Source organism: Diplodia seriata (assembly GCF_021436955.1).
Source record: "Diplodia seriata strain FDS-637 chromosome Unknown scaffold_2, whole genome shotgun sequence".
Lineage (NCBI taxonomy): Eukaryota > Fungi > Ascomycota > Dothideomycetes > Botryosphaeriales > Botryosphaeriaceae > Diplodia > Diplodia seriata.
In genome coordinates, this window is record NW_027117309.1 from 3,001,168 (window position 1) to 3,027,765 (window position 26,598).

General features: G+C 56.4%; 6 protein-coding genes across 6 annotated transcripts; 4 read left to right on the forward strand and 2 right to left on the reverse strand.

Moving 5' to 3' along the window:
- Positions 1–2,164: 2,164 nt before the first annotated feature.
- SLS55_002257 (uncharacterized protein) lies at positions 2,165–2,651 on the reverse strand (the record flags this gene model as incomplete). Its single annotated transcript, XM_066773739.1, has 2 exons — positions 2,165–2,521; positions 2,571–2,651. 2 exons carry the CDS (start codon positions 2,649–2,651, stop codon positions 2,165–2,167), a joined length of 438 nt encoding a protein of 145 aa, XP_066636306.1.
- A 1,267-nt stretch (positions 2,652–3,918) lies between these two features.
- Positions 3,919–5,394, forward strand: SLS55_002258 (uncharacterized protein; the record flags this gene model as incomplete). Its single annotated transcript, XM_066773740.1, has 3 exons — positions 3,919–4,118; positions 4,179–4,209; positions 4,486–5,394. The coding sequence occupies 3 exons, from the start codon at positions 3,919–3,921 to the stop codon at positions 5,392–5,394; spliced, it is 1,140 nt and encodes a 379-aa protein (XP_066636307.1).
- A 680-nt stretch (positions 5,395–6,074) lies between these two features.
- On the forward strand, positions 6,075–7,069 carry SLS55_002259 (uncharacterized protein; the record flags this gene model as incomplete). Its single annotated transcript, XM_066773741.1, has 3 exons — positions 6,075–6,079; positions 6,238–6,680; positions 6,744–7,069. The coding sequence occupies 3 exons, from the start codon at positions 6,075–6,077 to the stop codon at positions 7,067–7,069; spliced, it is 774 nt and encodes a 257-aa protein (XP_066636308.1).
- Positions 7,070–8,565: 1,496 nt separating this feature from the next.
- On the forward strand, positions 8,566–9,849 carry SLS55_002260 (uncharacterized protein; the record flags this gene model as incomplete). Its single annotated transcript, XM_066773742.1, has 2 exons — positions 8,566–8,572; positions 8,720–9,849. The coding sequence occupies 2 exons, from the start codon at positions 8,566–8,568 to the stop codon at positions 9,847–9,849; spliced, it is 1,137 nt and encodes a 378-aa protein (XP_066636309.1).
- A 4,594-nt stretch (positions 9,850–14,443) lies between these two features.
- SLS55_002261 (uncharacterized protein) lies at positions 14,444–16,684 on the reverse strand (the record flags this gene model as incomplete). Its single annotated transcript, XM_066773743.1, has 1 exon — positions 14,444–16,684. The coding sequence occupies one exon, from the start codon at positions 16,682–16,684 to the stop codon at positions 14,444–14,446; it is 2,241 nt and encodes a 746-aa protein (XP_066636310.1).
- A 5,804-nt stretch (positions 16,685–22,488) lies between these two features.
- Positions 22,489–24,374, forward strand: HXT5_1 (hexose transporter hxt5; the record flags this gene model as incomplete). Its single annotated transcript, XM_066773744.1, has 4 exons — positions 22,489–22,659; positions 22,719–22,856; positions 22,913–23,755; positions 23,811–24,374. The coding sequence occupies 4 exons, from the start codon at positions 22,489–22,491 to the stop codon at positions 24,372–24,374; spliced, it is 1,716 nt and encodes a 571-aa protein (XP_066636311.1).
- Positions 24,375–26,598: the final 2,224 nt, after the last annotated feature.

Below are 26,598 nucleotides of genomic sequence, written 5' to 3' on the forward strand. Positions count from 1 at the left end.
ACTCGCACCCTGCAGAACACGGCCCTCTCCATGGCGCGAGATCGCACTTCCTCGACAACCTCCTCGCCTTCTTCCGCGTCGATGACGGCTTGTGGCAGGGTCTGTTCGCTGATCTCAAGTCGTGGGGGCATGCCGGGCCTTGAGTAAGGGAGGAAGGGTAGCTCTTATACGGCAGCGCCTCTGAGTAGGGGGTTTGGTCCCCGAAATTCTGACGTCCAGTATGGTAGCCACTGATTCTGCTCGAACCAATGCTCGAACAATCGTCCGTCTGCCTTCGGCTCCACGGACTATCCAAGTCATTCCCGAGCGCGACCAAAGGCTGGACGTCGTCTCGACTACCGACGGATTGCACCACGATGTTCAACCTGATCTTCCAAGGTTCCTGGAGTGCGTAAGGCGGAGGGGTGGAGGTCGGAAGGTCTGCGGGAGGGTGCAGGATGAGCCTCGATAAGGTAAAGAAGATTGAGAGGGGTGCATCGCTGGGAAAGGAGATCTCCGTGTCTGAAGTGGTAGACCGATAAGAAGTTCGGCTTGACTATTAAAGGGTGCATCAAATGTTGCAGCATGCGCAAGTGTTGGATTTGGTTGCTCCCGGGAGTTTGGTGAGAATCGATACCCCGGTTTGAGCTATCCATTCTGGAGCAGAACAAAAGTCAGACGGCTGATCGGAGGATATTTGGTAAACAGTTCAACACTAATCACTCTCAGTTACTACTGACCGAAAACACGGCCTCATAGTCCTCCTGCAGCCGTACCACTACTTCATCGAAGAAGCACTGCCGAAACTTCTCATTGGCGAGACTGAACGCTTTGCTGCCGAGACCTCGGTCGCTGCCATCAGCTCTGGGGTTAATGCAGTAGTCTACAGCGAACATGAAATTGCTTTCCTTCTCATCCTCCTGCAGTTCCCTCAAAAGGCGGTCTATGGTCCGGTAAGGAGTCAATGCATCAGTATTCCCTTCGTCGTCCAGGTCTTCATCGGTTTGACACTGAGATAGAGGTTGTCCGTTTGCAAGCTCGAGAAGTGCAACCCCAAGACAATATATAGTCTTGTTCCGGATGAATGGATGGAGGCCTCTTTTCCCCGATTGTGACCGGCAGGGTTGTTGAGGAGTTCCGTGCCCAAAGGTTTCCGCGACGGCGAGCTCATAGCTACTGCCAGACGTCCTGAAGTGCAGGTCGTCAAGATTCCAATCATTTTGCAGCCATGGCGTATCGTAGAGTTGGAGCACTGCTGAAGCCAGACCGAAAGCTATGGCCGTTCTGAGATGAAGTCAGCTCGAGGTCTGAAATAGACATGAACACAATTGAGTAAGCTGGTTTACCTTTCATTTGGTCTCAAGCCTTTCCTGAATTGTCGAGAGAATATCTTCTGTAGACGGTGTGGTTTCTTCGAGCATTGAGCGCTCTCTTCATGGATATGGTAGCGCCGATCTTGATGTACGAATACGCCCAAGCAACTGGATCCGGTGCATGGTTTCCCCAGAGCACTGCACAAGTCATGGACCTTGTGTAATGATTGGCAGAAACCTTTTGGTATCTGCTGCGTCGAATCTACCGTGACAGGTGGAAGGGCAAATCTCACTGTTGGTGGTCTGGAGTTTGGTCAACGACGCGATAATGTTTCACTTGTCTTCGTCCTCGAATATGACTTACGGCTTGACAGCGGTTGATTCAGGAACAGATATCATCCTGACGTCTCGATTGTTCCAAGGCAATGTCACTTGAGACGATATGTTTTCTTCCAGGGAGAAAGAGAAAGCGAAACTTGGAAACTCTCCAGCTGGGCATTGCTTGTTTGGAAGATCAATGCGGAGTTGGGCACAGTGACGGTGCGAAGGAGCGCAGCTTTGCGGCCATGCACAGCACAGTGCATGATAGACGTGCATGGCATGTGACTGCATCGAAAACCAGTGCTTAGATATGTTCCTCGACTTGTCCAGATCCTTATGTCGGTGACGGATCGGCTCAAGCTCGATGGCACAGCGAGTCAATCGGCCCAGTTTCTCGACGTCGCAGCTGATTTCTGAGACTAGCATCCTCAAATGACCCTTTCTAATTCCTCCTTTGATGCGTCTTGTGATTGTGAAGAACTCAGCGCATTTGGCTCGATTGATAACTTTCCCTGCGACATCGTCATCAACAAATGGAACCTGAAATCGCGTCAGACGTGCTTTCCGAGCGTGAAACCCTTGGGTCTTACGCTGAAGTCCTCGCTGAGACCCAGCTTCTTCTTCAAGATTGCGAGCCTCTTCTCCAAATATCTCGATAGGTCCATGTAAGCTTGCAAGTCATGACCCAATTTGCCGCGCAATTTTTGTTCGAAATCCACTCTGGAGCGCTCTTCCCATTGCTTCCCTCCGTCCTTCATGAATTCTCTGTATCGATGGTCGGGGAGCTCGAGCTCCTTGCGGTAAAGGTGCTCGCACTCTTGGAGGAAACGAGAAAGTGTAGTCGAAAATTCCACGTAGATCATGTCGAAGGTATCCAGGTATTTGAACATGTCGCCCACTGTCCCGATCTGCGTCCATCAGCCTTGTGCTCTCCTAGCTGTAGCAGAAGATACTCACACCATCGCGGTAGAATTTTAGCGCTTCTATGACGAGAGGGATGCCTCCAAGTACAACGCCTACAACTTCGAAGCCTGACATTTTGCGTTACTTGGGATTGTGAGGTATTCTGTAATCAGCGCGTCCGAAGCGATGAGTTCAGCCTTGCGGAGAAATTTGGGCTGCATTGGAAGATGGCTGAGCGAAGTCGGTGATTAAGTAAACATGCATGTACACGACTCAGTCTGCCACGTCAGCGACACGTCTCAACAGCAACCTTCAGCTTGTGCTTGTTGTGGTATAACTCCAGCATTTCAAAGTTCTTTTTGTCATTGTAACCATTTGTTGTACCTAAAAGAAAAGCAGATAATTATCGCGTTGTGCTTGCGGCCTCCGTACGGAAGCCTGGGGGATGGACACCGCGATCGCCCACATTCATGACGAATGCCAATGTTCCTTCGAGCACTTGTGCCGCATTTTAGGGGAGAGGGAGCATCCATACACCGAAAGGCTAGAAGATGAGCTTGACAGATACAAAATTTGGGCTGGAAACGTTGGCGCCGCATACACTGGAACGACTTTCAAATACTCGTTGGACTATCGATTGAGGGAGGCAACGCTTTTCAGGGATCAGGTAATAAGCTTCTTTAAAGCTTACGTTTCCAAAGGTCTTCAGTCTATGGCTAATCAACCACGGCTGTGCCAGGTTGCAACGTTTTTGAAAATCCTCAAGGAAAATGTCGAAAAAATTGCGCAAAATCTAGACACAGAACCTGGGTACTTCAACCCGATCACAGAGACCACTGGATATGGCTCAGATGACGGCTATGACTCGCCTTGGGACATATCGTCAAGCTCCGACGAAAAGTCTGAGGAAAGGAAATCAACCAAGCAGCAACATGTGAAGACCGGTCAGAATGAGCAGTCGCTGCTCCTCCATTCCGACGCTGAAAATTTGGAGTTGGATAGCGGGGACATCACGAGTCGATACGCCTCGATCCAAAAAATCATCACATGCCTCTACAAGCTCCCAATCCGACGCCCGGCTCCGGTCGACCGTTTGAAAGATAACTCCACCGACACCACCGCACACTTTCACACTTTTGATTTGTCCTACGTGAAGGACAAGTTCCCCCGGCTTCATCCAGATGTGGCGGCACGCCTGGCCAAGATGGTTACCCGGAGGCGGCAGTTGCTCGAATACCGCAAATCACACCAACAGAACATCACCCCAGCCATTCGAATAAAAGGAAGGCAACACGTACTTCCTGTGGTCAGGAATAACAGCGAGAAGGATGGCATAGAAAAGCCGGAAAGCGACCACCAGACCTTGTACTCGAAAGCCACAACGCTCCCTCAGCTACCTCCGATGGAGCCACTCAAACTCCTCGCCCCGTCTGTTGCCGGCTCTGAAGCTCACGACTCTATAGTCGCCAGTGAAGCAACCCGAGAGCTCAAGATAGAAGTTCCCCCACGGCCGCGGAAGGACAAAGACGGGTCTTTCAAAACCACTTTTCGTTGTCCGTACTGCCAAATCGCGGTGACAATCTCAAGTGAGGACAAATGGAAGTTAGTCAGCCACGATGTTAAACCTCATGCACTGACTCCCTTACTGATATGGATCACCAGACGCCACTTCTTGACTGATCTGCAGCCCTATGTGTGTACGCACAAGGAATGCAGTCTCTCAGACCATCTCTTTGACAATCGGGATACCTGGTACGCGCATGAGGTTCAGGAACATCGCATATTTTTTGCTTGTGGAGACGACAACCATGGTACCTATTCTACGCAGGCTGACTTCGAAGCGCACATGGAGCACTCTCACGCTGTTCATTTGTCCAAATCACCGTCATTACTTTATAATTTCCGGCGACCTACTCAAGCTACCGGAGGAACCTGCAACCTTTGCATACGCCAAACCACTTCTCTGAAGCGACACATCGCAAGGCATCTGGAACAGGTCGCGCTGTTTTCCGTGCCTAGAGCAGATTATGGAGATGATGATGAAGTCTTGAACGATAATGCGGGCTCCTTATCTCATGAAAACGCCAAGTGGTCTGTCTTCAGTCCAGGTTCAAAATCAGACTCGGACGATGAGAGTGAAGTGATTTCATCCGAACCATTTGCAACCACTGAGCACTATGAACCAGAAGAAGACGGTGCTGCTGTACTAGAGCTGGAGAAACAAATGGATGTACCGGAGTCCGGCGATGCACTTTGGAACCGTATCTCCACAAAATACTACGACGCTTCAGCCACGGACTCTGTACGCTACAGCGCTAATACTCGCTGGCTGATCGAACAGCAGCTGGGCAACGCGACGGGCCCCGTCACTAGAAGCTTCTATGGCTGGGGGTTCCGCAAGGATAGTAATCCGGATGCCGAGGCATCATGGGCACACGCGCGCCGGGTGACGCTACCATACAGCCCCGACGAGCTGCTACGCATCGTAAGCAAGGGAACCAAGTCGAGCGCTGTGTCAGAGCAGTACAACTCGCTGCGGTCGCCGCATCAGCGGGCGCTCGTAGACGGCTTACTCGAAACTATGAAGAGTGAGGAGCGGAATCCCAACGCCGAGTGGAACCTGGCATGTATCGAGCAGGACGAGGTCGAGTACTTCCGTAAGGGCCTTCAAATGGTAAAGGAGGTGCGTGAAATACGCGTCGTGTTGAGGAGGAGTCCCAGGAGAGGTGTGCTAATCGGTAGGTCTGATGGCGCAGCCGCCACAAGCGCTACAGGACTTTTTGGGTTCGGCAGAGCGCATGGAACCACAGGTGGTGGCGCAGATGCCCACGACGGGGACGACGAAGGCGGTGAGACTGCCTCTGATCCAGACTTTTGATGATGGCATGGAAGGAAGATGGTACTCGATTGCTTTTAGCACTCCAGGGAGAAGTGGATACCGGTTGGGGCATGTCGTCCGTACCATGTGTATTTCCTGTTCGAATAGCATTGATTCTTTGGCGATCATTGCGAACAAGCTCCACAAACTGCGTGAAACAGCTGAGTTTGTTCATCGCCTTGTCCTACTGGAACAGCAGTATCGGGCATGCTGGTAATGTAGAAAGACGCGCGGACTCTTCGGTGCTTTTTAAGGAGAGGCCAATGGATGGCGGCTCTTGTTCTCCGCATTCAGTCGCGCTTTGCCCAGATATCCTGATGTCGGCTAGAGCAAATTAAGTAGCATGGCTTGGCCGCGCGACTAGGTATAGGTGGGCTCTCGGCAATTGAAGCCGTTATCCCGTTTAGGCGGAGCGCTCCGCACCCGATGTTTCGAACAGTGGGCGCTCGAGCCAGACGATGCCATTTCCGCCAATCATGCGAAACAACACCACCTGTTTCATCGCCTCGCCAATATGGACCCGTCCATGCACTCTATTATAAACGAACACACGTGTGCGGACGCCCTTTAATTTTGCCGTGGCGCGTGAAGAATGTCCTTATAAGCGTTTGCCGGCTCCGTTTGGATCGATTTCGTGTATAGTGTTGGTTGTAATAATAGTGTTGCGTTCTATAAACATCATGAAGTCTTTCGCTCAAGCCCTGCCGCTGGCGGCAACTCTATTCCTTTCCAGCACCACCCCCGTCGCCGCGCAGACCGATGACACCAAGTACCTCCTGGTCTTGTAAAGCTCCCCCCTCCATTCCCATCTGTCTATCCACAACTGACCATCGAAACCAACAGCGGCGACTCCTACTCTACCGTCGGCTTCTGGCCCCAGGGCGAGGCGCCTTCTGCCAGCAGCCCGCTCGGCAGCGTCTCGCTCCCCGGCAGCACGACCAGCGGCGGCCTCAACTGGGTCGGCCAGGTCACGTCGAAGCTCAACACGACGCTGACGCTGACCTACGACTTCGCCGTCTCGGGCGCGACCACCGACAAGGACATCGTCGACAGCTACGCCAGCGCGTGCGTCGACGACCAGGTCGACCAGTTCGACCAGTACGTCAACGGCACCATCCCGACCGCGGACTCACTGGTTGTCTTCTGGACCGGCATCAACGACGTCGGCGAGTCGTTCTGGGACGGCACGACCACGCCCATTACGAAGGTCATGGACCGCTACGTCGAGCTGCTGGAGAACCTGTTCGATGCCGGCTTGAAGAAATTCGTGCTGTTCACCGTGCCGCGTATGTCTTAACCTTTGCTCATCTGCATGTTTCCATGTAGAACCCAGCTAACACCCGAACCAGCTTTCGACAAGGCCCCGGCGTTCGCATCGCAGGACGAGACGAAGCTCACGCAGATGCGCAGCGACATCGCCGACTACAACACGGCGCTCCACACCCGTTGGACCGCGTTCCAGGCCGCCAACAGCGGCGCCACCGGCCAGGTCTTCAACACCACGCCCTCGTTCGAAAAGGTCATCAACGACCCCACGAGCTACGGCGCCACGGACGCCACGTGCCAGAGTGGCGACGGCACCAGCTGTGTCTGGACCGACACCTACCACCCCGGCCTGGCCGTCCACAAGCTGGTTGCCCAGGCCTTCATGGACGCCACGGCGGACTTGTGGTAGGCTGCTATTTTGAAAGTAGCGCTGGGTCTGTGTGCGGATGGGATGGAGGATGGGAATTTTAGTCTTCGAATTGCACATATTCCGAAATGAACATATCTCAATTATCAGCATTAACGGATTTTGAAACTGTTTGTGACATTATCGAAGGAGTTGGGAGATCTGTTGTGGACGCAATTAACGTAAAGCATAACAAGTGCAATGCCGCTTTGAGTAATAGCCAACTGTAGCTTGGAAAACATGCATTGTACAGTTTCGGTTTGCTGCAGGGATCAAGCTTGTGAGGTGCAGGTGAAATGACAAGGCCGTAATGCGTAGAAGCACACTATACACCAGACCAATTTTAACAAACACGCACTGATGCGAAAAAAGGTGCGATTTCCCATATCCGAAAGAGAAAATGGGACCTTGTGCCGTGAGTCAATTCAATCTTGTATTCTGGACTCGAGACGGGAACGGGTGCTTGCATCCGAAGCGTTGCCGGCCCCGGCGCCACGGCACTGCGGCAGTGCTCGGCCACAACTTGTTGACAGCCCAGCTCGAGGGGAAGCTACGCAACCTGCTCGTGCAAGACACCAATTTCTATTTGGGATATGTCTCGCCATCGACGTACAAGACGCAGCGAGAGCGACGCACAAACTGGCGCCAGATGGTGGAGGAAGCACTGCGAACAAGCGACGTCTGCTTGCTTACCTGCTTGCTGCAGCTGCGCTCCACCACAGCGCGACAACGACACCTCGTCTCACTCTTCACCCCGCTCTCCCCATTGCGCAGCCCTCAGCACACCCTGAACCAGCCGCAGGTCGCTGTCCGCCCCCGATGGTCCGTCTTGAGGCTTCGTGATCCCGTCCACAAAAGCACAAAAAAGCAGGACCGCCTGCCTGCCGTGCCTGTACTCTCGCGACACGAAACGTCCGACGCGTCCACGTAGCTCACCCAGCCGCAACCACCCGCCGCCGCCATGCCGCCCAAGCGCGCCTTCACCGACGACTACTCCAACGGGCCCAACCCATCCCCGACCTCGTCCTCCTTCCCGCCCAAGCGGCGCAAGACGTACACTGGCGGGGTCAATGACTGGCGCCGGCCGTCGGCCTCGTCGACGCGCGAAGGCTGGTGGGCCGTGTCCGAGGCCGCCTGGGAGCACATGACGCCGGCCATGAAGATGAACTGGACCCACGTCGGCCGCATCATGGAGACGGAGGAGGGCGAGCCCGCGCCCGAGGCGTGCGAGCAGTGCCGCGACGCCGGCGACCCGCGCGGCTGCTGGGTCTACTCGCGCGAGGCCATGCGCCGCTACGGCTTCAAGACGCACGTCTGCGCCCGCTGCCGCGCCACCGCTAACGTGTGTTCGCTTAATGTATGTATCAATACGCGCTCTCACGGCCGTCGTTTTCTATTTTCGCAAGAGAGGGAACCCAGGCTGTGGCCTTGTCGGGCCATGCCTTTTTCAAGGACGTGGAAACGTGATAGCCGAATTGCCCCTACTACTACTACTCTCGATGCTACGTGAACTTTGCAACAACATGCTGATTGGTGCTCGCGGCCGCGACCAAAAGCCATTTTTCAGAAACAGCGTCGGCCTGCGGGACAACCGCCCGCCGCCCGAACGACCCCCGCCGCTCGACCACTCGCCCTTCCACCACTCGGGGTCAGGAGGAGGCGAAGGCAGCAGACACCGCTTCCCCAGCCCGGGGCCCCCTCCCCTCGAACACCACCGGTACCGTTCGCCCACGCCGCCGAGCGAGCGGCACGGCCGCGGCTGGCCGCAGTCGCCCACCGCCAAGCGGCACAGCTTCAACTCCCTCGAGGAGCAGCAGCAGCAGCGGGAGCGGTACCCCCCGCCGCCGCCGCCGGGAGAACGGCACATCTTCCCCCAACACCACCACCACCAAAGACGCCCCCACTCCCCCGGCCCTCCATCGTCTCCTCCCCATCACCATTCTCACGCCGCCTACCACCACCACCGCTCCCACCACCCTTCGCAATCCGACCTCCCGCCTCCTCTCCCAAATGACCCCTCGGCGCCCCCTCCCCACGCACACTCGGCGCCGCCGCCCACCTTGCTCCCGCTCACGCTCGAGACCCTCGCCGCGCGCCTCGAGCTGCTGGAGCGGCACGTCGACGCGCTGCGCAAGGACAACGCGATCGTGCGCGAGGAAAACGGCTTTTTCCGCTGGCGCCTGGCCGAGCTTGAGGAGCCGCTCATGCTGCAGCAGCAACAAGGACAAGGACAAGGACAAGGGTCGAAGCTTCCTTCGTCGGGAGTGGTGCCTGATGCTACGGCTGGGGGTGTTGGTGGGGATGAAGATGTGGCGATGGAGGATACTAAGCCGGTGACGACGGCGACGGCGGCGACGACGACGGCACCGCTTCCTTATCATCATCATCACCAGCGCACTGCGAGCAGCAGGGCGGTCGAGACGTTGGTCATGGAGGAGTCGATGGCGTCGAGTATGCGGGAGCGGCAGCAGCGAATGGAGGAGGAGGAAGAGCAGAGGCAGAGGCGGGAGCGGGAGCGGCAACGGGAGGAAGAGGAGGCAGAGCGGCGGCGGAGGGAGGAGGAGGAACAGCGGGAGCGGCGGGAGAGGGAGCTGGCGGAGTGGAGGGAGCGCAAGGACAGGGAGGAGGCGGAGCACGAGCGCCGCCGGGCGGCTGTCGCGGCGGAGCTGGAGGCGCTGCGCGAGGAGAACGCCGCGCTGGGCCGCAAGGTGGCTGAGCTGGAGAAGGGGCAGGGGGTCGCGATGCAGACGTTGCGGAACATGTACTATGCGCTGGATGGGTGATGGGATGGTATACGTGTGGATGCGTGTGGGTGTTCTTACAGAGGGTAAGGTGGGGAATGGCAGGTGGGATGGTCAGAGTCGAGGGAGTTTGGATGGTGGGTCTTGCATGGAGTGTGCTGGTGTCTCTCTTTCTGCGTCTATGCGGAGAGCACCGGCTACTGCGTTGCTTGACTGGGAGTCGTCCTTGGTCACAGCACCCGACTGCTGATGCGATGCGGTGCTGAGATGCATTGAAGGGTGTGGGGCTAGCTAGCTGCGCCACAGGGCATGGGAAGCCGGGGAAGCATGGAGAGCACGGGCGCTAGTGATGGTCACGATGGGCTTGCCAGTCGATGCCCTTCGGCGCAGATGGAGAGGGGGCAGCGAAGCGTGCAGACGAACTACCACGCTACCCCTTCCTTCGCGCTCTCGCATGGATCGCTTTGACCAAGAAGGAAGAATCCGCTCCTAAAACCACTAGTTCAGCCAGGGCTGAAAAGAAAAGAAAAAATGCACACCTTTCTCCGAAAAAGCCACACTGGATCGAGAATTGGAGAGCATATCGGTGGGTGGATCTGCGACGTCTTGGGTCGGCCATTCGGCCCGGCCCAATCACTGGGTTGTCCCGCTCTCTGTGAATCTGACGGGCCGGAAGCAGATCGGGGGATGCGGGAACTAAAGTTATGGAGAACCACCACTACGTCGCACCCTCCAAACAGCGGCCCTGATTACCACATCAATCCACCAAGCGAAAACGCCCCCAATCCCTCTGTATCGAGGGCGCTGACCGCGGGGACGGGCTTTCTGAGTGAGACTATCCGCGCGTGCGGTAGCCGGAACTGCGCCGGCATCGGCTTTTTTGTTGTCGTCGTCGTCAAACGTCACCAGTTGTCTCATGACTGCCCGATCGGGCAATTTCCGTTTTTCCCCCCAAACTCGCACGCGCGTTCGCTTTGTCCAGGCAGCTGCCCAATATTTCTGAGTCATTCGAACTCGGACCTTCGCAAGCGATGAGAGCGGATTCGCGTTTGGCCAGGCACGCGATGCGAAAGGCATGTTCCGGGTTGATACGTGGTGTGGTGGTAGCCTGCGTTGGTGGGTAGCCCCGGTGGCATGACTGTACCACCCCAGATGCCGCAGGTACCATGCTCACGTGGCCAATGCATTATTGGCAGAGCATTATTGACAAACAGCCAGACACTTCTGAAGGCATCAGCCGAGGGATCATTAGTCAAACGCGTCTTTCGCTCTGGTCGGCTTTTGTTTGCTAGTCTTTCACATGTCTCTGAGCCCTTTTTTTTTTTTGGTTCTCGGCGAACAGTTCAGCCGCAGCAAAGCGTAACAGGCAGGTCTATCAGCCTCAACAAACTACGTTTGCTGTTTGCCACCCATAGTAGTGCTGCCTGCCCGTACCCTCTCACTCCCTATGCCCTCGGCTCCACATCCGCGGGATCCGATATTTGAAAATAGAAAGGAAAACAAAAGTGTTTGGGCAGCTGCCCTTTTGCGCACTGAACAGTGTCGATCGCATATGCATACACACACAAAGACTCTTCGTTGCCCGTTTACTACTATGCATGCACTCGCCTCATGGCCATGCATGTCTGCTAGAAGGGGGTTGGGCTCATGGGCCGCGCGGTCGTCGTTGGACCAGCTGTACAGCTGTATGTACCCAGCCGATCCGGCTGAAACCGAGCCGCGGCCGATCTGAGCTGAACATGGGCATCTCCTATTCTCGATAGCGGTGAGATCCAAGGTTAGGGCAAACTGTGAATCTGCGGTGGCGAAAAGAGAGGGAGAGAAGAAAGAACGAGAGCGAATCATCAAAGCCTATAGGATAGGCAGCAGAAATGACTCGGGAATCTGGTTGGCGGACGTAAGTATGGAAAGATCTCCACCGCTGCATGGGTGTGGCTGACGCGTTGCAAGCTGAGACTTAGCCCACAGCGTGCAGGCGGAATCGTCTCCATCCGATGGCCATCTTCTTTTTGCTCTGCCCAATGGTGAAACTGCCGATGAAAGCTCTCTTTGGTTGCGTGTGTGGCATCCCGGGCTAGTGGCAGCACTACCCTACCCGACACGTGCCGGGGCGTGTGGGGTCGTCTGTCGTTCTGTCGACGACGCCGCCGTCGCCGCCGCCGGCGTGTGTGGCGCGGCTTTTGAGTGGGGAAGGGGGTGCGGATTTGGCAAAACCTGGCCACGCATCCGCTTTCCTCATCCGGTAAGCCTCGGCATCTCTTTTCGTCACGTATCGATTGGCTGTGCAGTATGCGCTGTTACGGCACAGCCACAACCGCTGCGCCTGCGCGGCGCGTGACTGGTCGACCGGCCGTAACGTTTCGCGAAACTTCCAGCTTATCCAGGGTTTTTGGCCAGTCAGCGTCCAACCAGTGCGATTGGACTTTGTCGTTACGGGGATTGTCTTACAGAAGCCTTCTTTCTGCGTCTTTCCTTCCCCCGTCTAATTCTGTCTACATGCATGCATATTCGCCCCCCTCCCCAATGCATGTGAAAACCCTCAACGGCTGTGAATCGGATATTGTAGATCCGATAGCATGCTGTACGAACGGACATAGACACAACGCCATCACCGGTGTGCGGGGGAGGAAAGAGGCTGAGCATCTGGGGCAAAACTAATAGTAGCAGCAGCGAATGTTACGGTGTGTTTTACGGCACGATGATCAGCCGAGAGGGCTCAATACACATACGAGAAACAATAACAATAGCAAGGCGTCGAATCGCAAGCAAACAGAACTCAAAGAAGCCCTGAAAGACCTACTCCGTACTAGTAGCCCTGAAGGGCACACCGCAAACGTGGAGATGATGGGGCGGCGGGGCAGGCAGGGCAGGGCAGGGCAACAAGGAAAACAGAATTGATTAGTTGGAGCGTCGTGAGTAGAGTAGTGTGTGCGTGTGCACACGGAGGGCAGTCCGTTCCGCCATTGTCAACGCAAGACCCACACGCACCACAGGGCAGCACGCACCCTTCCCGACTCCGCGGCCGGCCGGGCTGGTGCGAAGGAGACAGAGAGATAAAAGTGGAGCGATTGACGACAATGATGATGATGAGCGAAGCGAACGCAAAGAAGGGGAGGGGAAAAACCCAAGTGCCGCGGCAGAGCGGGCCGAAAAGGGGTACGGGCTGATGGGGAGCCAACAAAAAACAAGATCAACAAACCGCCCAGCCCAGCCCGGCCGGTGGGAAAGTGGAAGGGGAGATGATGATGATGAGGCTCTGTGCATGCTCCCCCCTCCCCCTCCTTTCCCTGAGAGCCGCAAGCGGAAAAGCAAGGCACGATGGGAAGATCATTGCATGGGGATAAGCAGGTTTTGCGTCACCATACCCCATCATGCACATGACCCGCCGAGGATCTGTCTCGGGGAAAATGGGGGGAGAGGGGGAAGGATGGTCACGATATCGGCACCACATTAATCGTGGGCTGCATCCACTGATGCAATTAATGCGCTGCTCTCCAAGTGAAGTTGTGGGATAATATGGGTCCACGGCACACGAGTCTGGAGAAAAGCAATGGATGTTGAATCTGCCTTCAGCCTGAAGAAAGGGTATAATGACACGCTCGCTAATCGAGTAGTCCGCTACAGCCAAAATCGAAAATCACCAGACATCTGTCCACTTAACCAAAAACACCAGTAAGAAGGTTCCGCCCTGTTGGTACAATCGATAGAAATCCAGCCATATGACCTACAAATTGAGAACTCCGTTTCTACCTTGCGCACCAACCAAAACCCGGGAAATGAGACGAAGAAAGCAACAGCGATAAGGAACAAGGAAATCAAGCAGAGAAAAGTACACAATCTTTTGGTGGTCGAGACATGAGATGATGATACAAGAAGAACTGAATCTTCAGTCGCTAAAATGGATATTTTTTTGTGTTGCACACTTCCAATAATCGTCGCAATTCGTCGTAGCGGTAACACGCTTCAAATCCGTCATCATCCTTCTCGTCGTGCAGGGTGTGGTATTAATACAGCCGTAGTAATGGTAGCCCCATTCTTGCTTCGCTCGCTTGCTTGGAAATCAATAAAACAGACAATGACCAGCCCCGCTCTTGACAAGCTTGATAATGACGCTCAACGCCAGACGCAAGGAGATAAGAAATGCAGGAGAGCCGAAGAAGAAGATGCGCGCGAGGTGATATCAGAAAGCCACATAGACTAGCCTGGAAACAACGCCGGCCGTCGCTGTCGCGAGACGGCGATCAGGGCAATGCGCGCATCGCAGCGCATCGCAGTGCGTTGCACCGAGCGCGGAAAGCAATGTGAGACAAAGAAATCTAACCGGAAGCTAGGAAATGGACGCGATGCAGCGGTGCGGATCTCACGAGACGATGATGTCGCCGGCGAAGCCTATGCGCCAGAAGCGCGTCGGAGGTATGTGGTCGTCGACGTCGTGTGCGGAGATCATGACGCAGGCCTAGCGCGTGGAAGCGAGCGCCTATGACGCGTTGGAGCTCCAGTGGAAACTCAGTTGCTCCAAGTTGCGCGAGGGAGCGGCTCCAGGATCCGAAGGCTCGGGTAGCCGACTCATCGCTGCATCACCGCGGCGCTCGGCCGAATCAGGGCAGGACAGGATTCCAGCAGCGCGCTGCTTTGCCTACTCGTAGGAGCTGCCGCCGCCCCGCCTGCGGTGCTTTCCGGGGAAGTCCACTTCGGGGTGCACCACGCGCATGTGTCTGGTGAGGGCGTCGTTGCGGCTAAACGTCTTCTCCTCGACGCACAGCGCGCAGCGAACCTTCTGCTTGCGGCAGTTGTGGATCGTGTCCTCGTGACGGGTCAGGTCGTAGGGCCGCGAGAAGATCGTGTTGCACGGCTTTCCAGTCGTCGGGTTGACGCGCTCGCACTTGTGAGGACCCGCTTGCGAGTTGCGAGCCAAAAGCTGGGCTGACGTCATCCCGGATCCCACTCCAGGAGTCGGGGGGTGAGGCCTGTGCCCGTCGCGCTTGTGCTTTTGCAACTTCTGTGGCGTCTCGAACCGGAGCGAGCACCCGTGGTACGTGCAGGTGTATGTTCCCGTGTCGGCGTGCAGGTTGTCGGGCCTCTGCACCGGCGTGCTGCAGTCGTCGTTGCTGGTCTGCGACGACTCGGGCATCTCGCTGGCGCTGGAGTCCATGGATGTAAGCTGAGGGTGGAATTGCGGGTTCTCGTCCGGCCCCGCGTTGGGCATGCTCGTGACTGAGCGGTACGGCGTGGCCGTGTTGGTGAAGTTGAGGCCGTGCATCACATTCGGCACCGAGGGAGCCACGAAGTTGAAATTCGACTGCGGTGGCGAGGGCCCCGAAACCGATGGAAAGTTCGCCGGGCCCTGGCCCGACCAGCTGCCGCCTTGACTTGTGGCTGTGCTTGCATATGACACTTCGGAAGAGCCGTCGTAGTGCGCCTGGTCGCCACTCGTGTATGAGTGGTCGTAGTCGCTGGCACTGGCTTCGGGGAACAGGGGCATCTTCGCATCCTCCTCTGATTCGTGGTAGTCCAGCAGAGCGTCCTTGGGAGAAATAGTCGTTGGCTCGGTCATGTCCGGCTGGCGCTGGCTACGCTGGAGGGCGTACGCGTCAGACTCCGCCTTCTGTTGCTCACGCAGCTGCTGAGCACTGCCTAGTCGGACCTGCGGCGACGCGAACGAGTTGTTCGGGGGCGCAAGCGGTGAGCCATTTCTGAACGGGGAAGGTCCGCGCGACATAGCGCTGACTGGTGACTGCGAGCGGGCTTGGTGCGCCGCCTGCAGCCTGTCGTTCATGACATTCCGGTAAGGAGACAGGAGTGCATTGGCAGGCTGCTGCGATGACTGCTTTGTCGGTGCTGGTGCCATGGCATTCGGGTTGAACAACTCATCCGCGTAGATGTCCGTCATGGTGCGGTCAAGCTTGGGAACTGGCCGCATGTCTAATTCATCGGGGTATTGTAAGTATTCATCGATCCAGTTCTCGACCCGCGGATAGGATTTCTCACCATTGGACGGCACCTTGAAGCGGTCATCGCTGTAGTCTTCCTGGGCGTTGTGAGGAGTGGCTGGGGAGTCTGCGCCATAACTTGATACCGACTGCCGGGACGAGTGTCCGAAGTCAGGGCAGTTGCCATCGTTTCCGGCCTGATGGTGCTGGTCCATCAATGCCTGTTTCATGGCCATATGTGCTGCCATGCCTCCGTCGTGGACGTTCATGTTGTTGAAGTTCGAGAAGCCGTTGGTGTTGTTGAAGGTATCTTGAGTCGGAGTGTGTGAAGGAGTGGGAAGATGGTTCGAGAAGGTGCCAGAGATATCTTCCGCGTTATATGATGACTCGACTTTGGGAGCCTGTGGTGTTGACGGATGTTGCTCGGAGTTAGGGTAATAATGGAACGCAGGGTTGTAAGCCGAAGTGGCGGAGACGTTCGAGGCGTTGGTTGATGAAGAGGGCGACCGCTGATGCGTGCGGCGGCTGTTGTTTATAGCTGAAGAGTGGAGCGTCGAAGAGCCGGCGTTCAGCTGGCCGTTGTTCGCGAAATCCCAGCTTAGTGCGTTTGCACCGTTATCCATCATCAGGTTGGCGGTCGGGTATGCGTCAGGCAGCTGAGTACCCGGGGTCGACTGCTGTATCCGAATGGATGGGTTGGAGAAGTCGAAGGAGCTCTGCATGTACTGATCGGCAAACTGATTTGCGTCGGGCCTGGAGGAGGTGGGGAGCGATGTCGAAGATTGTTGCTGGAAGTAGTTGCGCAGCAGTTTGTCGTTTTGAAGCTCGGTGGGAGATGGTACGGAGCCTTGGTGGTGGAGGTTGGAGAGGAAGTTGACGTGGGAGGGGGTTGGCGACGGGAGACTAGAGGTGTCGGCGTGTTGACGTCGTGGATAGCAGGCTAGCATGATGTAGGCGGGACGTCTTAGTGGGGACCGGACCGGGTCAGGGACGGGTGGCGAATATAAGGGAAAAGCCAGTAACCACCTGACTCAGATCGGACCGGGCTTAGGAGCTGGTGAGGTGATCAAGTAATGGTGCGGTGGAATGCCGTCGAAGCCGGTCTTGGATCGCGCTCGCCGTTCGGGGTTTGCAATGCAGAATCTTGTGGTGCGCCAAGCTATGTCGGGGAGAAGAAGCGGATGTTTGAATGCGCCGAACTTTAAGGGAGCGCTGGCAGATGGGGCGCGCCGGGAGGAGACAAAAGCGCTGCCCTCTCACAGTCGGTGGAATGCTCTGTTGCGTCATGGCTTGGCCAAGGATTCTGGAAGTCAACGATCTGCGCACGGCCGACCGCGCCTTCCCTGTGCCATTACGCAACGCACGGCCCTCACCCTACCCTGCATTTGGGCCCGGACGCTGCCGATCGAGGCCCTGCGACGCTGCAACCTCCCCCATGCTCAGAGTTTTCGCGCCCGCGGATTCGCTGCCCACCTCCCGCGCTGCCCCTAGATCTGACACTCGGTCGACGCCCCGTTGCACTCCAGCCGAAACTAGCGCCTGCCGGAACGCGGCAGCGCGCTCTTCCTCAAAGCCGCTCGGCGCTTTGTGTCGCTGCTCGCTTGACACCCGACCGCGCTGCGCCTCGCCGCGACACGCACAGGGGCTGTCGGGACGCTGTTGAGCCGCGCCCAGACGAGGCCCGGCCGTGTCGCTCGCGCCGGCCGATTGGTGAGCCGGACACAATGGATGCCAAACGCCGTCGGCGCCCGCGGCTGGGAGCGATCATACGTCCGCGCCGGCGTCGCGTGATCGCCCGCCCTTTGTCAACGGATGCTGAACAAGCAGCCCGCGTGTGGGGAGCTGCTGTGGCTGGTGTCTCCATGCTTTCGGGGTCGCCGCCACTCCGCTTCCTTCTTGTCGGCCAACCACGAGGTCCCCGGAACGAGCAACGAGGCGCAAGCTGGACTCGGCAGCCAATCGGCAGCACACCTTCAGCAATAGCACCCACGCGAGACGGCTCTGGCGTCGCCAAGCAGGGCGTCTGCAGCGGGGTGAGGGCTGGCGAGGGCACGCTAGATGCCGTGGAGATGCGCTTATCGATGGCACTCTGGTTCTCGCATTCGCGGCAATTCGCATGCGGATTACTCGACAATGGGATATTTTTGGGATTGCTCATGATTGGTAAGGGAAGAAGATCTCTGTGTCCGCTCTGAGAGGTCGAGTCGCTATCCACTCGAGTTGTGTTCAAAGTCTGCCAGTCACACCGGCACCCGGCAACGCGGCCTGGGGAACAGACATCGTACGAGCGCAGGGCCGCCCGGCAGGTGAGAACGCGAGCGGTGTCTCCACGCTCAGCTCACGCCGTCTTGCCGGCAATCGGTCGGCGAACCAGCGGGCACGCGGACGGGCCGCGGGTATCTGTGCGCCCCAGTGAATTTTTTTTCTCAGGGTCCAGCCGGGCGGCCGGGGGCACACCGATGCAGATCCAGCAGTACAGGGTTCTTACTGTGTACACACAGCAGCGGGCGTTTGAGGCTCGCGCGGTGCGGCTGCGCGCGTGCGCTGGCATGCAATAGACCCGCACCGAAGGATCAGGAACCGGCAAGCTACGAACGAACGCCAGGTGGTCAGCGAAAGAGGCCGAGATGCACTCCCGTTGTCTCCTTGCAGCGCGGAAGCACAGTGGCTTGCAGGGAGCAAGCGTGGCTGAGTGCATCGTAGGGCTGTTTAGCGCCTACCACGCGGCCGAAAGGACGCAAGCGCGCGGGCATGTCCGGATGCGCAAGCCGGGGTGGCCGGGGTCCGAACAAATGCCACCCTATCGCCGGGCGGCCTGAGCAGCACGCTGCCCTCCGAACCCCCGGTCGGACCCTTCCAGATCGCTTGGAAATGCCGAGTCATTCCGCGCTCTGCAACCACACGAGGAAACACCGCGGAGAAACGGGCCTGGATGCAGCTATTTTTTCTTTTGTTGAGTTGTAGCCGCAACACAACACCAAGACCATGCGCACGACGATGCAAAAAGGGGCTGAGCCACTGCGGTGCCGGCGTCGCGGCGGGCAGCAGCGGCATAGCGGTGCGCGTGAGTTGGCCTGCACCGTCCTCCGCATGCCAGGTCACCCCCTCCCTCCCTGCAGTGTTCAGGAGGGGTCGAGGGGAGGTCAGCGAGACAGCTAGCATTGGGCCAGCAAGGGCCGGCATGGACTATTGAGTCCGGCGGGGGTGATTCGTAGCCGGTGTGGCCTCAGCCATGTGCGCGTCGAAGGCTATTTTTGCGCCCACCGTGGTCATCCCTGGGCCCTTATCTATCGTACTTTTAAGCATCAAATGCGACATCTCAGGGTCCAGCGGGGTGGCAAATCTCTGTATCGAACCACGCCAACCGTTGAACCGATCTCGGCAGTGGAGCCACAGCACCAATAATGCGTCGAGTTGGCATGCATTGCGGGACTGTCGGCGGGGCATGCCAAATTAGCTTGACACCATGATAACTCGTATAACCCGGCTCTCTATAGACAGTTGCCGCCCCGGAAATAGCAGCATATGTTCACTAACACACGAGATACGTGATGCGTAAGCGAGCTGCACTCCAGTCCGTACCGCATTGCTGTTGGCCAATTCCTAAGCCTCGCAACGCACGCTGACTGCCTTTGGTCGAACACGTTTTGAAATCAACGATGTCATCGCGCATGCGCTCCCTAAGGGCCCTGAGTCGCCAATTGCGTCAAAGGGCGCCGCCCCGCCGGTTTCCAAAACCTTGGACCGCGGACCATGGGCCTGATCAAGCAGCAGCCCCCGCCCGTCACGTCAAAAGATAGCGGGGTGAGCTTACGCAGTATTGCTGATTACTGTCGAATCACCCTGCCCGGGCAGAGCTGTATGAATGTGAAACGATGTTCGCTGCGCATGCGCTCCCAGTATCGGAGACCGTTCCTCCTCGTGCGTCACTGGCTGGCATGCGCTACCGTTAGCATAACCATCAGCTCGTCGCATCGTCACGCCTGCATCCCGATTGTCAGCGCCGTTCTGTCAGCCACAGACAACCTTATCGGTGCGACTCTCCAGCCGCGTCTGAAGCTGCACCAGGTTGTAGACAAGAGCCCAAGACCCACGTCGGCGGAAGCTTGGCTACAATCGGTGGGCGAACGGGCAATCGCTTCTCCTTTCACACATTCGTGCATGAATCGCGGCAGCCCGGAGCCTGCGCCTGATCACTATTCTCTTGCGCGATTCAGCATGCTCGTTCGCGAAGCCCAAAAGCTTCCTGACGGGCTTCCACATACGTCACCCCATCACGAAACGCCAACGATGATCAGAGGGACCGGTTTCACCTCCTGAGACATTTGAGGAGATATCAGCGGGAAGCGACGTCATTCCTCATTTCCCATGCTCCGTGCGATGGAGCAGGGGAAAAAAAATAAAGAGCTGAGGCCGCTGCGGCACGTCCCTTTTTTTCCTACCCTTCAGTTGCGCACGCGCCATTCTCACCTGTTCAGCAAAGGTTAAACACCACGTTCAAAGAAAGTATTGCGGGTCGACGCAGGGGGCAACTGTCGACCTACGCGCTGGGCTGCCACTTTATTCGAACGCCCATGAACTTCAGCAACCATTTTTTCTTGTTCGGATTTGGCTAAGGTCCATTTTTGTTGACTTTGCAACGGACTGTTACCCGTGCCTTGGACGCCGCGTGGTGTGATGACATACCACCTGGATATGGCCTATGGGGTCTGGAAGACTGATTGCGCAGAGGACCTAATGCCGAAATCAGTAAGGTTTAGGTCGAGACTACAACAAATAAGGGTAAAGGTGATGACCGTTTGTCACGTAGGTCGCGTTCCTGGCGATCGGATCAGTGACGGAGCATAGAGGCGGGCAGCCAATCATTGCATTTGTGGAGGAAAAGAGTTCTCGATGCCCTGCATAGCTGAGCAACGTGTATCGGACTTTGCGCCCACCAATGAGTATCCTTGCCCTCAACTCCCCTTACGGATGACATGGCATTCAGTAATTGCATCCAAAACAGCATGCTTGTCAGTAGCACAACTTCTCAGCTAAGGGCGTTGATGCAAGGAAATAATCCAGCGGATTCGAGCTGCAATCTTTTATGCAGGAATCCATGGCCTTTACTGACATTAGTGTTCGTTGCGCCGGGCCTGCAATACTTCGTGATTATGTGCCACAAAGTAGGACTGGGAATGGCACCTGGTCATTTGTGTATCAAGCTTACTGGCCACATAATAGTTGGGTTCAGACAAATACCTATCGGAGCACTGGAAATCCATCGTCGGTCCTTGCGGTCAAGCCAAAATTATACGGGGTTGGTCCAAAGTGTTGTGTGATTTTGCGGGCAAGTGGATATAACAAGCAAGAACCGAAGTTGTGGACCTACCCTCTTCCCGTTTCCTTTTTTATCGAAGAAGGGAATAGAAAAAGACAATGCCGGTGTCATTCTCCGACAGCCAGGGTCCAGCAGAGAAAAAGGGTGCGTTCCATTTTTGGGTCGTCGAAGGGGCCGGTGCCATGCTAAGAATGTTGACAGTTGAGAGGTGTCAAACAGCTAAAAGGCCATGCGCATCCTGCAGGGTCCGAGCATTTGCCGTCCGTTTCGGCATTTGAAAGTGTGCCGGACGGAAGTTGTCGGTGGATGATCTCAAATGGAGAACAACACACACCATCGCACCTCGTGACAGTCGGACTTTGCTGATGGAACGCGGCGGGTGCAACGGTGACGGCTGTGCGGTTTCCGAGCTCCGAAAAAACTGCCTTTTTCTTATCTTCGTCCGACTAATCGTCAGTGAATCGTCGAAATTGCGGCGCCCGGCGGCTGTCAGAGGGTGGGTGTCACAGCATTAAGTGCGTAAGTGCGCGGCTGATGGACGGCATCCGCCGCTGACACACCTGTCAGGCACGCAGCGACATGAAGAATGTGGATTCCTGGCTACTGTGTTCGGAAGAAAGGCCGCGCAGTTTCTTAGGCGGCCGGAGTCAGTTTGACTGCGATTGGCAGGATGGGCAGCGCCTATGACGATGCATGCTGACCGAGCACAGACATCGAACAGAGATGGAAGGGCTTAGCCTGCGGCTTGGCTGGCCTTGATGGCTGGCGGATGCGGCTCCTACCGGCGAAAGCCTATTCGCGTGGCGCTCTGCTCCGATCTTGCCGACAGCCGCATCGATTGTGAAGAAAACCAAGTCCTAAGGGCGCAGCGCTCGCTCACCTCGGAGGCGCATTGACTGGGCGCCAATCTGGGTTTCACGATGGAAGAGCATTGAGGCGGAGCCCCGGAGAACGCCCACTGTGGGCCTGGGGACTGGGGACCTCCGTGGGGAGAAATTGTCGCAGTGGAGCGCTGGGGAAACTGCGACCTCTCGATGCAGCGGTTGACGTATGGGCCCGGCTTTTGCAGCCAATGGGAACGCCACGGCCAGCCGCTAGGGCTGTCGCTAACGGCCGATCAGCCTCAGCCAACGCCCTCACCTCCACCCCGACGAGTGACGTCGTCAACATATCGTCTGCGGCCTTGATGCTTGGGTCCCGGGGCCTCAATCCCGCCTTCGATCCTCTCCGCATGCTTCTCCGCGTGACAAATCGCGCGAAGAGTGACCATGTCGCCGCCAACCCGCCGTCCTACAAAATGCGCCTGTTTCCCCGCACACTTGCGCTTCTCTGAACTCAACGCCCCGCCGACGACCGCATTCCCTTGGTCGCGTTGCTGTCTCGGAGCTTGGATCCATCTCACCCCAGGCTGACTGTTCTCCGACCACCACCATGGGCCTACTCTCGAAATTTCGGCGTGAGCCGAATGCCGCTTCCACCCCAGCCGCCTCGCAGGGCAACTCTCCCACCGACTTGGAATTCAACAAAGAGCAGGATGGGCCTCTGCATATCTTCAACTGGAGGGTCATTTACATGGGCATCTTGGTCTCGATGGGTGGCTTCGTACGGCTCCCCGCATTCGTCGCTACCAGACTTGGTCGTTTTGGCTAACACTTCCCCAGATTTTCGGCTACGACACCGGTCAGATCTCCGGCTTCGTTGAGATGCCAGACTTCTTGCACCGCTTTGCCGACACAACGGATCCGAAAACGGGCGAGCCCAAATTCAGCAATGGTCGCTCTGGAACCATTGTTGGTTTAGTAAGCAAATCCTACCCAGACTATGTATACCATCGGACAATGCTAACATGTGAAAGCTCTCCATCGGAACTCTTCTGGGTGCCCTCATTGCTGCTCCCATAGCGGACAAGTTCGGGCGCAAGTACTCCATCGTCTTTTGGAACCTGGTTTTCTGCGTCGGAGTCATCGTCCAGATCGTCACCACGTACACATGGTACCAGGTCGCGCTGGGCCGTTGGGTTGCTGGCCTCGGTGTCGGCGGCCTTTCCGTCTTGACTCCCATGTACCAGTCTGAGACTGCCCCGCGTCAAGTCCGTGGTGCTCTTGTCTCCGCTTACCAGCTCTTCATCACTCTCGGCATTTTTGTCGCGTACTGCATCAATTTCGGGACGGAAGCCATGGACAATGCGGATTCCTGGCGCATTCCCATGGGCGTTGGCTTCATTTGGCCCGCCATCATGGCCTTTGGCATGCTTCTGCTTCCCGAGTCTCCCCGTTGGCAGTACCGCCACGGCAAGGTGGATGTTGCCCGTGACACCATTGCGAAGAGCTACGGTGTATCCCCCACCCACCCCATTGTCAACAACGAGATCCGTGAGATAAAAACGAAGCTCGACGCTGAGAACGCTGGTGGTGGTAAGCACCCATGGTACGAAATCTTCACCGGACCTCGCATGGCATACCGCACCCTCCTGGGAATCACCCTCCAGGCCCTACAACAGCTTACTGGCGCAAACTTCTTCTTCTACTACGGAACGACCATCTTCACTGCCACCGGCCTGTCGAACAGCTATGTCACGAGTATGATCCTTGGCGCTGTCAACTTCGGCTGCACTTTCCCCGGTCTGTACTTTGTTGATCGGTTCGGTCGCCGGCCCTGCCTGATGGCCGGTGCTGCCTGGATGTTCATGTGCTTCCTCGTAAGTTGCGCGCCTTCGTCAGTTTTATTCATGAATGTTGCTAACCATATCCCAGGTCTTCGCCAGTGTCGGCCACTTTGCCCTTGACCAGGAAAACCCGACCAACACGCCCAAGGCCGGCAGCGCCATGATCGTCTTCGCCTGTCTCTTCATCGCCGCCTACGCTTCGACCTGGGGCCCGATGGTGTGGGCCGTCGTCGGCGAGATCTACCCGTCCCGCTACCGCGCCAAGTGCATGAGCATGGCGACCGCCAGCAACTGGGCCTGGAACTTCCTCATCTCCTTCTTCACGCCGTACATTACGGGCGCCATCGACTACCGCTACGGCTACGTCTTCGCCGGCTGCCTCTTCGCGGCCTTTTTCGTCGTCTACTTCTTCCTCTGCGAGAGCCAGGGCCGCAGCCTCGAGGAGATCGACACCATGTACGTGTTTGGCGTCAAGGCATGGCAGAGCAAGGACTGGCAGCCCCCGGAGGGCGAGGACTTGACAACCCTGGATAACACTTACCTTACGCCGGGTGCGAGGGATATCAGGAAGCCTGGCGCTGAGAGGAGGGAGAATGTTGGCGGAGAGGAGGTGGAGAAGAAGGATGTTTATCATCCCGCGCAGCAGGAGTAGGTGAAGCAAGAAGCGGCTGTGTAATATCATTCCTGGCATGTATATGCTGTGCATAGGTTTTGTTAGTCTTTATAAGGCGTTCATTCCAGCAGATGTAGGCATTCGCCATCTGTACACACATCAATTAACAATTCAATTCAGTGTTAAGCTTTTCCACTCACCGTTGCCCTTCGTCATTCTTCAGTGACGGTCTTCTCCACTCCATATATATATTCAATGGAGTCGGATGCAAACAAATTCCTGGTCTTGGGACCGAAATATTACATAACACCAGTACCCTTGGCAATCTGACCAGCGTGGAGGGGGGCTGACAGCTCACCAGACTGCCCACCCCGCCGACCGATAAGAAACTCCGGATGAACCCCGTTCACCTAACTACAACAGCCACGACATGATGCTGAAGCGAGATCACCCGAAAGCCCTGTTCCCGCCACGGCTCCGCTCCTCAGGCCGGTGAGGCATTCCTAAAGGCGGGTGCCCACAGCAGTGCAGATGATCTCCTTCTCAAAGCTCGACGAACAACACCGAGACAGCTCTCGCGTTCGTGGATTTGTCCAGCCACTTTCAGGTTTCTTTCGAGTGCTCGACCGCTTCATGACGGGCATCTCCATAGCCATTCAGGCCGATGCTGGTATATCTTCCGTCGTTGTAGGCGGTATCCGTATCGTGTTGGACATTGCGATCCACTTCATCACATTCTTCAACAAGGTGGCAGAAATGCTGTGCCGCTTCGGAAATTTCCTCACTCCCCTCACGAAATACGCGCAGACCACATCGCATGCACCGCTTGTTCTCGAACCCCTCGCCAATTTTTATGGAGACCTGCTGCAATTCTGCCAACGGACGCGAGAAATTTCTGTAGCCTCGGACGGAAGCAACAGAACATGACCGACGTGGAAAGTATTTCTGAAATCTCAATGGGACATCAACGAGCGCTTCGAGACCATCGAGCTGGATCTGCACCACCATCTTGATGTTTTGTAGCACATAAAAATCAGCATTATCTGTCTAGAGTACCTCACGAGAAAGCTACCCGGAAGTCAGGGTGAGCCACGGAAGTTTAGCAGGATCCGGGACAAGCGCACTCTTGCCTGGTATGCCACAAAATTCGTTGATTACTATGCATTTAATGTATACCGATTCCTGGAAACGAACCTCAGGAGCCACTTCTCCAGCGGCTGAATGAGTTCTTGTCACAATATTATTCACTTGAGGCGTTCCTCCAAGTACGGAATGGCGACTCGCTCGGTCCCCACCCGCTCAAGGCATTACAAGCAGCGGACAAGAGCACTATCATATACGGCAGTGGCCTCTTTGGAATGAAATATTTCCAACGCTACTGGAAGGGCAAAAGGCCTCTGGCTCGTGCGTTACTCCACGCGGCAGCGGATGCTCGGCAAATTTTGTTGAACAACGGTGCAGACATACATCTGCGGGATGGAGAGTATGGTGGTGATCTGCATGCAGCCATAATGGATGGCAGAGATCCGTCGGGTCATGCTTCTGATAAGACCACTAAAGCTTTGCTCAAGCTTCTCGACCATGGCGCAGATGTTAATGTGAAAGTGGGTAAATATGGCACTGCTATTACAGCTGCGGAAGCCCGGGGTTGGAAGGAAGTGGTGCAGCTTCTGCTCACTCGCGGCGCCAAAAAGCCCTGATGAAAAGATAGACATAGTCTCAATGCATGAAACTATCCTATCTCATATTCTATCTAAATGAGCAGTGCTGGTAAGGAGGTGGCGCCAATATCTCAACCCACCCCCAGTAAGTCCGGAATAAGAGCTGATTTGGCGTTGTCACCACTATACATCTGATGTTTGTGACTGTGCCAATGAACGATCCCACTTTAATTAAACACGCATCTGTATCTACCCGCTTATCTCCGCACCGTCTGACATCAACGTCTATTCCCGCACCCCTGCCACGACCGCGCAGCACAAGAGCACACAAGCAACGGCGGTAGCACAAAGGATCCTCCTCGTCACTCCCCGGCCACCTTGCGTCACCGATCCCCGGCCGCGGCTCAACCACTGCTCCGGAACGGCATACCGACAGGACGCGGGACGGGAGCCGGCCTAGAACGCGAGGTGCATTGATGATCTGCTGGAGGATCGTCATGCCTGCCTCTGCGCTTTTAAGATTTGGTGTACACCAACACCTCCCGTTTTTGGCACCGAGGAAGATCCTTCGGTCTAGAACAGAGCGATGCCGACGGGGAGGG